The sequence below is a fragment of the Ctenocephalides felis genome, unplaced genomic scaffold, assembly GCF_003426905.1.
Source record: "Ctenocephalides felis isolate EL2017-DRISC unplaced genomic scaffold, ASM342690v1 CF-g0.4_SCAFFOLD_01886, whole genome shotgun sequence".
Classification (NCBI taxonomy): Eukaryota; Metazoa; Arthropoda; class Insecta; order Siphonaptera; family Pulicidae; genus Ctenocephalides; species Ctenocephalides felis.
In genome coordinates, this window is record NW_020538040.1 from 73149232 (window position 1) to 73160740 (window position 11509).

Below are 11509 nucleotides of genomic sequence, written 5' to 3' on the forward strand. Positions count from 1 at the left end.
GGTTCAGTTTATAAGTGATTTTCAATTGAAGACTTATAATACTATTAATCAAGGATATTGAGTTAAGATTTACAAGTTTTTTTTTTTAATTGTTTGTTTCTGAATCTTGAAATCAAAGTTTGCATATTGTTTTTTCTGTAATGATTTATGATTTTTACACTTTGTGCCATGTGAGATATATTCACACATTTGCCAACAAAATTTTTAGAACATTTAAATAGTGTGTTTAAATATAAATCATTTACTTCTATACATGTTGTGTTTGGTACCAATTGAATGTCAGTAATGAATGTAGGATTTTGATTTGAGTATATGGTTTGGAATTGACTTATTACACATTTACTTGGTTTTACCATTTTTAATTGGCTTATTATTATTTATTATTTTATTTCTGTTTCATTAAGTTTATTCATGATTTATTAATTTTGCAATGAATAAGTTCAATTCACTTTAAAACATCAACTTATGAATTAAACTTGATTGCTGATTTTATATTTAGTTGAAAAATGTTTTGACTGGGCACTAAAAAAGCATATATAATGAATAAATTATACATACATGTCAAATGCGAGACCATTCTGGAGAAATTTATTATTACAACAGTGTGCATTTTCTTTTTATTTCTTATTTGAAGTGGTTAACCATTATACAATTTATGCAAAAATTGTTACATTTTTTCAAAAGTTTCAACATATTCACAAGTAGTACAACTATGTGTATAGTTATCTTCATCAGCATTGTAAGTTTCAGGCCCAAAAGCATGAGTATGGCTAGATGCAGAAGTTCTGTTATATAGACTGCTTCGTACGTTCATTCTAAGTTCTAGAATCATCTCAAAGTAAAACAAATGTGAGTTAAAATTACATATTGAAAGATTGACTTACGCTTAAGTTGCTTATTATATTTCTTCATTTTTGTTTTTTCTCTATTAATTTCTCGTTGTTCTTTTTCCAGCATTAACTGTTCTTCAGATCCCCAAACTTCTAAAGCACGTTTCTCAATCTACAGTGAGATTTTAAAATGATTAAATATTGCAGTGTGCAGCTTGTATTAGATAAATTATGATAAGTTAGAATTTGATAAATTCAATGAACTATTTTCTTAACCTGAACAATTCTTTTTTATAATTCACTAAATTTTTAACCATATCATTTGAGTGGTGAGTATTATTGTATACATACATAAAATTGTTACATATTGTTGAATATACTGTATAATAAATTTACGGTACTGAAGATGATGTTACTTATCAGACAAATTTAGTTTCCTAACACTATAGCAATATATAATTAAAAAATAAAATATTACTTGTAAGTGCAAGTACAACTTCATATCACCCCATCTAGGATTATGTGGATTTTTTCGAGATATATATTTAAGTAGAGGTTCGCGCTTATCTAAGTCACAATCTTTCAGTAAATATTCATTTTTTGCATCGGTTCTAGTAATCAAGGAGTGTTTGTCTTCACTGTCTCTGCATATAAAAATTATAATAGTAATCCATTGGTACTCCAAAAAATAAACCATAGTTTACCTGCAGTTATCACAAACATGATAATCAAAGTGAGTGAACAAGTATGATTCTGCAAACTTTTCATTACATTCCAAACAGTTTTTGTATGCTACAGGTAAATGCAAAACTAATTCTTCAGATATCTTTAATTTATTTTTATCAGTATTGTCAAATTCCTCAAGTAAGAAACCACCACCAGAATCAATAAATCTACTTCCTGAAACTTTTACTGTTGTTTTCTCAACTAATTCAGCATTGCTAAAATATTTTTAATTGACTTTTAACAGTAAAACGTCAGTTGCAATAATTTATTTGATTAAAGGAAGCAAGATAATCTTACATATCAGCTGATGGATGTGGTAGTAGCCTGGTTTGTTTTAGTAATAACGCCTTCTCCCTATTTCGTTCTATTCTTGCTTTTTGTGCATCTGTTAGAGGCTTATTATCAAATGCTGACATTTTTATTATATAGATTTAAAATGTCCGTATAGTTAGCAGAGTATTCTAGTGAGCATGGTTTAACACAGTGAGTGTGGCCAATATATAAAACAAAATTTTTCCGTGTAAAAAGTTGCTTACTAAACTATAAGTTTAATTTCCTTATCTACGTTTAATTTATTCTGCATTTTCTAGGCTTCTGACATGAGCACGTACAAAGGTAAATAAACAAAATCGCATAGACCTTATCCTATATATTATATAGATCAGACGTGTCTTTATCGCATTATTTTCGTTCTGAGAGCCCTGGCCATAGACATTACACTACATGGACTTCTAGACCTCATATGTTTTCCGTTGTAAAAAGTGTTCAAACATAGGCGGATATGTGACGTCACATGCCTAAGTTAGCGATCATTCATTGCCGAACAAAATTATCAGCCATCACAATTTCCATTATAATATTGAAATAAACCATAAGACATATGACATTTAATCAATCGGGAGAGTTGAAAAAGTACAAAGAGTACAGTTGGTTGGCGCGTCACTGCAATTTTCGTTCAGATGTGTCACAGCCTCCTCTATGTCTGTATTGGTCTCTATGGGTATCGTGTGTCGTATATTGTCTGTACTAATGTCTCTAAAAAGTGGCCAGTTGGCTCTGGAATAATCTAAAATGTTGCGTTCTGGAGTATGGTCGACGTCGAGTCAGAGATAGTCATAAAAACAGGGTTATGGTCAGAGTTCTAGTTATGGGTTCGGATGTTACGTGTAGATTTTTTGTCAAGGCCAACTCGATCGTGCTGTGGACAGGATAATGTAGTTGTGCGTCCGTGGAGTTGTGTTCGGTCAGATATTCCTAATGTCGATTTCCGTTCACGTTGTTGTAGTTGCAGTTCCATGATGTATGCTGCGCGTTAAAGCCTCCTGCCATTAAGACGTGTGTATTTGAGTCAAGTAGGTTTTGTACGTCCGTCAGTTGCAGTCCGCTGGCCGGGATGTAAATTGATATTATAGTTACTTTTTGACCTCTTTTGTATACATTGATAGTTGTTATTTCAGAACCGCCCGCTGTCAGGTTGACACCTGCTCGTGTCTGATATTAGACTTGATCAATATCACAGTGCCTCCCATCCGCGTGAGTTTGTCGGTCTGTCGTTCCTGTATACTTTGTAGTTGTTTATGTAAAGTCTGTCCGTAGGTTTCAGGTGTGTCTCGTTAATTAGTACAATATCCAGGTCATATTTTGTAATAGTCTGTTTCAGTTCGTCTACGTTGTTTTTGAGTCTGTTGGAGTTGAAGTGCATTATGTGTATGTTGCGTGTGTGATTTATGGACATGTCGTTAAAAAGTTAATTATAGTTGTATATTTGTCATTGTAAGTCATATTTGTGTTCAATGTCTTTGTCAGTTTATAAAGCTCACTGAAAACTTGTTTTACCTCAGGATCCGCAAAAAACTTCCTGATCTCACCAATAGCACTAAAAAGTCCATCTGGTGTACTCAGGTCTGGATCGGACTGGCTGGTGGTAGGCGGGATTCGTGAGGATGCTGGCCTGATCGGTTCTGGTGTTGGCTGGATCTTTGACGATGCATTCTGGGAGGCCGGCGGTGTACGTAGTGATGATGATACCGGGAGTTCAGGAAAGGCAGATCTGTTGTTATGGCCATCATTGTTGGGTTGTAAAGCTGACGAGAAGCTCCTCGTCATCGGCGCAGGTGTTGGCGCTGGCGCTGGCGCTGGCCTGTATGCAATTTGTCTCTTTTGCGCATCTTTATCTTTTTTAGCTCTATAATTGATTAGAGCAGAGCATTTGGAGTAGTTAGCCGGGTGGTCGTCTTGTCAGTTCACGCATTTTGGTTCTTCGTTTGATGGTTTCGTGCACACTCCCGGTGGGTGCACGTTTGTGCATTTTATGCACCTGCAGCGCATGTCGCACGTGTACGAAGTGTGGCCAAAGTTTAGGCACTTGTTGGTTGGCGCGTCACTGCAATTTTCGTTCGCGTTAGTAGATAAGAAAGTCAAAACTGATCGGGTTCGAATTCCACGTCTGTAATATTTTTTGTTTTGCAACTATCGCTACTCACAAATTTTTCATGGAACATAGCCAAACCTAATCTACCCTTTGCACTAGCTAGAATTTTATCATCAAGCATGAATTTCCTTCCATTTAATAGTTCAGTATCTTCTCTTAGCCGACTTAATATATAATTATGAGCACTATTGTTCAATGTCAGTGAGAGATCAGCAAATATTTCAGCATGTTTCAGACTTGCTTGTAATTTCTTTCTTAATGTTTTTCCCTGCTTATTCGGCTCATATCAATACTTGTGTTTGGTAAACCCGTTTTATAACTACTTCCAAGAGAAAAACTGCTGAAAAAAAACAATGTTAAATTATTTATTATAAACCTTTATTATTAGTACTAAAATAATTCTTAAAAACTTACCTTTCATTGAGTTGGTTAGTCTGACGGCAATTTTATTCTTCAATATTTATAACCTTAAAATTTCTAGCATTGTTAAATGTCTCAGTTATTATGCTATGATAAAAACTTATATCAGACTAGTAGTAGTAGATGCAAGTATTTTGAAGTATGCATATTGATAAAAATACTTACTTATTTTTGAAGGCCCGTAAATATTATTAATCATTTTACATACTACATCGATTCTAGTAGGAAACATACAACTATTGCGTTTTTCTTAGTATTTCTGCATTGTAAAATTCTGCAATTTGATATATTAATTATTTTATAGGTTTAACAAGCATTTATTATATCGTCGAGTTTTGACAAATCACCAAAATCACTGACAAGAAATTTTCAATTTGAATTATTTCTGCAAAAATTCGATATTCACGAAAACAAGTGCTACTAGCGAGAGCAGCTCTAACTAAAACCCAGATACAGAATACAGACATTTGTTCGGAGATTGCCGGCCATGACCCCTATATTCATAGTTAGTCAAAATTTAAATTTAAAATTGGCGCTACTGTTCATTCACATCTTTATATACATCTATTGCATATTGCATCCCAAGTCAATATAATAATATTGCATCGAGCGACCTGTCAGAATTTGTTAAGAGCATTTTAGTTCTTTTTATTTTGAGACTCCATTAGAAACACATGGCAAAAAGAAAGACCTCTTTAAGAAGTGAGTATTTTAGGAATATTTTATGTTAATTGTGGTGCAAGAAATATTTCGTATTGGGTGACTTCTAAAAAAACATACGGCTTGTGCAAGTGCAAGTACAAACTTAGTTCAAATTGTCAACGCGTTCCTTGGCATCGTATAAAAGTTCTTGTTTGAAAATGGAAAAATGGAGTGCCCGTTAGCAGTCACGAGCGGCTAATCGAATGGCATTTGAAAGGTATGATAAGAGGCATTCAGTGTACACTTTTATTATATTGCTGGTGGATTTTCATTGTCGATTTCTCTAAATTGTCGACGTCTTTATTAACAATGAGTTTAATCGGCCATTAATATTACAATTACATCTATGGGTGCAACCATATTTAAACAAGTATAAATAGATGGCAAACAGGACCGCTTTTTGATTATTTTAATTTTAATTTACCGCTCCTGCTATAGAGGCGCGACGAGTGTAGTATGAAAGTTTATCCCTAGGTTCAATTCTAGATAAATCCAAATTCTTAAGTTTAATTCTATGATAAATTTATATATAATATTGTTACAATAAATCTGAAATTTTAATATGTGAAATGATAACAAAACATACTCATAAAAATATATTTTCATATATATTAAAAACATTTTCAAAAATGAAATAAAATTAATATTTAAGCATTAATCAAATATAAATAATAAAATATATCAATAGAACATATTTACATAATTTAGATAATATACAATTATTAATAAATAGACAAGATTTTCTAACATTTGCAGAAAAATATACGGGTTTAGCAAAGTATAAGAAAGTCAAAACTTGATCGGGTTCGAATCCCACGTCTGTAATATTTTTTTTTAATACTTTCTATATTTGTATAGTTGATACTACATGAACTATTTAAAATTGTGCATGTATTTTGCAAACAAAAAATTGAGGCATTTGAAATAAAATATATTCATTCTAACAATAAGTCCGTTTAATTACATTAAGGCAAATTGCTGAAACCTTACTAGTTGTTTATATAGATTACCACCTCTGACAAGAAGCTGTGCAATTATAACGTGGAAGTATGACTCAGCGAATCTATGAAGCAAGTGGCAGAGAAAATGTAGCATACGAATGCGAGGTACAATAAAATAATATGTACTTGAATTTTAGAACATTTCTTAATGTAACCATTAAAAGGAATTAGTGAATTAAAACAATTTTCAAGTAATCAAAGACATTTAATTTTTTGTGTTTAATGCACTTCGTGAGAAAATCTTTCAGTATAGTGCGATGTTTTATTTTTCATACAAATTGTTATAAATACTTGATATCAAATAATTTGACTATAATGTTACATTTTAGCAACTTTCAAAATAAACTTTTTATTTCTTGCAGATAACAAAAATCGTAAGATGCATTCTGACAGTCTAAAAACAAAGTCAATGTAATATTTCCATGGTGTCGTTGTAAAGAATTTGTGCAGTGTTACGCAAATCGGCAGATAAAAGTGAAGTGGTGTATCCGTGGGGTTTGCAAATGAACAAAATATTACTTATATGAAATCAGTTGATTGCATTGATCCACAAAGAATATATATCACATAATACCATATATGTTTCAGATATGCTGTATACTCTTTAATGTATAGCAATTTATTAAATATTCATTGTTTATTATCAACCTTTGTTTATTATTTAAGATTTTGCTTCTCATTTAAAAGGTTGATTTAAAAATTATTGACTCTATTTATTATTTAAAGGATCTAAAGATAATGAATTCCGCTCAGGCTTTGCTGCTGATGATGCTTTTCGATGAGATGATGAACTCCTTCCAGACTTTGCTGCTGATGATAATGCTTTTCCATGATGATGAACTTCTTGTGGACTTTGCTGCTGCTGATAATGAACACCTTGCTGCTATAATATATACGGTAAAAAGCAAAGTTATATAGTCTTTAGATATGTAATAATTAATTTTCTTCCAAAAATTTCTTCCCCAAATTTTTTTTCCCAAAATTTTTTTTCGCAAAATTTTTTTCCCCGACATTTTTTTCCCAATTTTTTTCTCAAAAAATGTTTTGGACCATGACCAAAATTTTTTTGACCAAAATTTTTCTGACCAAAAGTTATTTTACCAAAATTTTTTTGACCAAAAATTTTTTTCCCAAAATTTTTTGGACCAAAAATTGTTTTCTCAAAATTTGTTGGACCAAAGTTTTTTTGACCAAGAATTTTTTTGACCAAGAATTTTTTTCCCAATTTTTTTTTCCCAAATTTTTTTGGACCAAAATTTTTTTCCAAATTTTTTTTTCAAAAATTTTTTTGACCAAAATTTTTTTCCAAAATTTTTTGGACCAAATTTTTTTTTGTCAAAATTTTTTTGTCCAAAAATTTTTTTGACCAAAATTTTTTGAACCAAAATTTTTTCGACCAAAAATTTTTTTTCAAAAATTTTTTTGACCAACATTTTTTTGACCCAAATTTTTTTGACCAAAATTTTTTTTGACCAACATTTTTTTTCCCAAAATTTTTTGGACCAAAATTTTTTTTCAAAAATTTTTTTGACCAAAATTTTTTTGACGAAAATTTTTTTCCCACAATTTTTTGGACCATTGTCAAAATTTTTTTGACTAAAATTTTTCTAACCAAAATTTTTTTGTTCAAAAATTTTTTTTTCAATATTTTTTGGACCAAAAATTTTTTTTTAAAATTTTTTGGGCCAAATTTTTTTTGACCAAAATTTTTTTAACCAAAATTTTTTTTTCAAAAATTTTTTTCCCAAAATTTTTTTTCAAACATTTTGTTGACCAACATTTTTTTGACCCAAATTTTTTTTTTTTTTTAACCAAATATTTTTGACCAAAATTTGTTTTTCCAAAAATTTTTTTGACTAAAATTTTTTGACCAAAAATTTTTTTTTCAATATTTTTTGGACCAAAAATTTTTTTTTTAAATTTTTTGGGCCAAATTTTTTTTGACCAAAATTTTTTTAACCAAAAATTTTTTTCCAAAATTTTCTCAAAATTTGTTGGACCAAAATTTCTTTTGTCAAAATCTTTTTGACCAAAATTTTTTTTCCAAAATTTTTTGAACCAAAATTTTTTGGACCAAACTTTTTTCGACCAAAAATTTTTTTTCAAAAATTTTTTTGACCAACATTTTTTTGACCCAAATTTTTTTGACCAAAATTTTTTTTGACCAACATTTTTTTTCCCAAAATTTTTTAGACCAAAATTTTTTTTTCAAAAATTTTTTTGACGAAAATTTTTTTCCCAAAATATTTTGGACCAAAATTTTTTTTGCAAAAATTTTTTTGTCCAAAAAATTTTTTGACCAAAATTTTTCTAACCAAAATTTTTTTGTTCAAAAATTTTTTGGGTCAAAATTTTTTTGACCAAAATTTTTTGGACCAAAATTTTTTTTACCAAAGATTTTTTGACCAACATTTATTTGACCCAAATTTTTTTTGGGCCAAAATTTTTTGAGCCAAAATTTTTTTCCGAAAATTTTTTTGACCAAAATTTTTTTGCCCAAAAATTTTTTTCTCAAAATTTGTTGGATCAAAATTTTTTTGACCAAAGTTTTTTTCCCATAATTTTTTGGACCAAAATTTTTTTTGCAAAAATTTTTTTATCCAAAAATGTTTTTGACCAAAATTTTTCTAACCAAAATTTTTTTGTTCAAAAATTTTTTTTCCAAAATTTGTTGGATCAAAATTTTTTTTCAAAAATTTTTTTGACCAAAATTTTTTTCCCAAAATTTTTTGGACCAAAATTTTTTTTGCAAAAATTTTTTTGTCCAAAAATTTTTTTGACCAAAATTTTTTTTCCAAAATTTTTTGGACCAAAATTTTTTTTACCAAAGATTTTTTTTCAAAAATTTTTTTGACCAAAATTTTTTTTACCAAAGATTTTTTTTCAAAAATTTTTTTGACCAAAATTTTTTTTTCAAAATTTTTTTTGCCAAAATTTTTTCGTCCACAAATTTTTTTGACCAAAATTTTTTCCCAAAATTTTTTAGACCAAAATTTTTTTTGCAAAAATTTTTTTGCAAAAATTTTTTTGCAAAAATTTTTTTGCCCAAAAATTTTTTTGACCAAAATTTTTCTAACCAAAATTTTTTTGTTCAAAAATTTTTTTTCCAAATTTTTTTGGGTCAAAATTTTTTTTCCAAAATTTTTTGGACCAAAATTTTTTTTAACAAAGATTTTTTTTCAAAAATTTTTTTGACCAACATTTTTTTGACCCAAATTTTTTTTGGGCCAAAATTTTTTTTCCCAAGATTTTTTTTCAAAAATTTTTTTGACCAAAACTTTTTTGACGAAAATTTTTTTCCCAAAGTTTTTTGGACCAAAAATTTTTTTGTCAAATTTTTTGCCCAAAAATTTTTTTCTCAAAATTTGTTGGATCAAAATTTTTGTGACCAAAAATTTTTTTCCCAAAATTTATTGGATCAAATTGTTTGTTTTGACCAAAATATTTTTGACTAAAATTTTTTTTGACCAAAATTTTTTTGACCCAAAATTTTTTTTCTAAAATTTTTTTGACCAAAAATTTTTTTCCCGAAATTTGTTGGAACAAAATTTTTTTCCCAAAATTTTTTGGACCAAAATTTTTTTTGCAAAAATTTTTTTGTCCAAAAATTTTTTTGACCAAAATTTTTTTTCCAAAATTTTTTGGACCAAAATTTTTTTTACCAAAGATTTTTTTTCAAAAATTTTTTTGACCAAAATTTTTTTTACCAAAGATTTTTTTTCAAAAATTTTTTTGACCAAAATTTTTTTTCCAAAATTTTTTTTGCCAAAATTTTTTTGTCCACAAATTTTTTTGACCAAAATTTTTTCCCAAAATTTTTTAGACCAAAATTTTTTTGCAAAAATTTTTTTGCAAAAATTTTTTTGCCCAAAAATTTTTTTGACCAAAATTTTTCTAACCAAAATTTTTTTGTTCAAAAATTTTTTTTCCAAATTTTTTTGGGTCAAAATTTTTTTTCCAAAATTTTTTGGACCAAAATTTTTTTTAACAAAGATTTTTTTTCAAAAATTTTTTTGACCAACATTTTTTTGACCCAAATTTTTTTTGGGCCAAAATTTTTTTGACCAAAACTTTTTTGACGAAAATTTTTTTCCCAAAGTTTTTTGGACCAAAAATTTTTTTGTCAAATTTTTTGCCCAAAAATTTTTTTCTCAAAATTTGTTGGATCAAAATTTTTGTGACCAAAAATTTTTTTCCCAAAATTTATTGGATCAAATTGTTTGTTTTGACCAAAATATTTTTGACTAAAATTTTTTTTGACCAAAATTTTTTTGACCCAAAATTTTTTTTCTAAAATTTTTTTGACCAAAAATTTTTTTCCCGAAATTTGTTGGACCAAAATTTTTTTTTCCAAGATTTTTTTTTCCAAAATTTTTTTTTCCAAAATTTGTTGGACTAAAATTTTTTAGACCAAAAATTTTTTTTTCAAAATTTTTTGGACCAATATTTTTTTGACCAAAAATTTTTTTTCCCAAAATTTGTTGGACAAAAAATTTTGTTCCTATAATTTTTTTGACCAAAAAATTTTTTTCCAAAATTTGTTGGACCAAAATTTTTTTGACCAAAATTTTTCTGACCAAAAGTTATTTTACCAAAATTTTTTTGACCAAAAATTTTCTTTCCAAAATTTTTTGAACCAAAAATTGTTTTCTCAAAATTTGTTGGACCAAAGTTTTTTTGACCAAGAATTTTTTTGACCAACATTTTTTTTCCCAAAATTTTTTGGACCAAATTTTTTTTTCCCAAATTTTTTTTTCCCAAAATAGTTGTTCAAAAATTTTTTTGACCAAAATTTTTTTGACGAAAATCTTTTTTCCAAAATTTTTTGGACCAAAATTTTTTTTGTCAAAATTTTTTTGTCCAAAAATTTTTTTGACCAAAATTTTTTTGTCAAAATTTTATTGTCCAAAAATTTTTTTGACCAAAATTTTTTTTCCAAAATTTTTTGAACCAAAATTTTTTCGACTAAAAATTGTTCAAGTATTGCATATTGTGCAAAGACTTTATTCAGACAATTTTATGATGTATTATATATTACTACATGAATAATTAAAACAATACAATGTGCAATATTCTAAGACAATTTACTTCCGTAATAATATATTATATTACATTAAATTTATTAGTATATAAATAGAAGTGATTAACACTAATCATACCAAGACTTGATATATACCTAATTCTACCATAGCGGGTCAAATGACCCGACTCTATGTTTCATGCTTGAATGTATGAAATATGGATGTTAGGAAGAAAATAAAAATAAAAATTAAATTTATTATAATTAAGCAAAATAGTATGTTGAGCATTTCTATTACAAAAGCAAAAATAATTTTTTTTAATTCATAGTTAATCGCATTTTTTACGTATAATTGTGTCCATTGTACATTTTCCGCAAA

At 27.8% G+C, this 11509-nt stretch overlaps 1 protein-coding gene across 1 annotated transcript; it reads right to left on the reverse strand.

The window, feature by feature from the left end:
* Positions 1 to 605: 605 nt before the first annotated feature.
* Positions 606 to 2196, reverse strand: LOC113377524 (DNA repair protein complementing XP-A cells homolog). Its single transcript, XM_026617874.1, has 5 exons — positions 1854 to 2196; positions 1535 to 1771; positions 1309 to 1474; positions 885 to 1002; positions 606 to 822 (listed from the first exon to the last, which is right to left on the reverse strand). Exons 1-5 carry the CDS (start codon positions 1970 to 1972, stop codon positions 668 to 670), a joined length of 795 nt encoding a protein of 264 aa, XP_026473659.1. The 5' UTR covers positions 1973 to 2196; the 3' UTR covers positions 606 to 667.
* Positions 2197 to 11509: the final 9313 nt, after the last annotated feature.

Bases quoted from the DNA above. Each gene is read 5' to 3' on its own strand.
- LOC113377524 (XM_026617874.1), bottom strand. From the start codon at position 1,972: ATGTCAGCATTTGATAATAAGCCTCTAACAGATGCACAAAAAGCAAGA. The intron at 1,772-1,853 runs GTAAGATTATCT...AAAATATTTTAG, and splicing joins CCACATCCATCAGCTGATAT to CAATGCTGAATTAGTTGAGA. The intron at 823-884 runs GTAAGTCAATCT...AGATGATTCTAG, and splicing joins ATATAATAAGCAACTTAAGC to AACTTAGAATGAACGTACGA.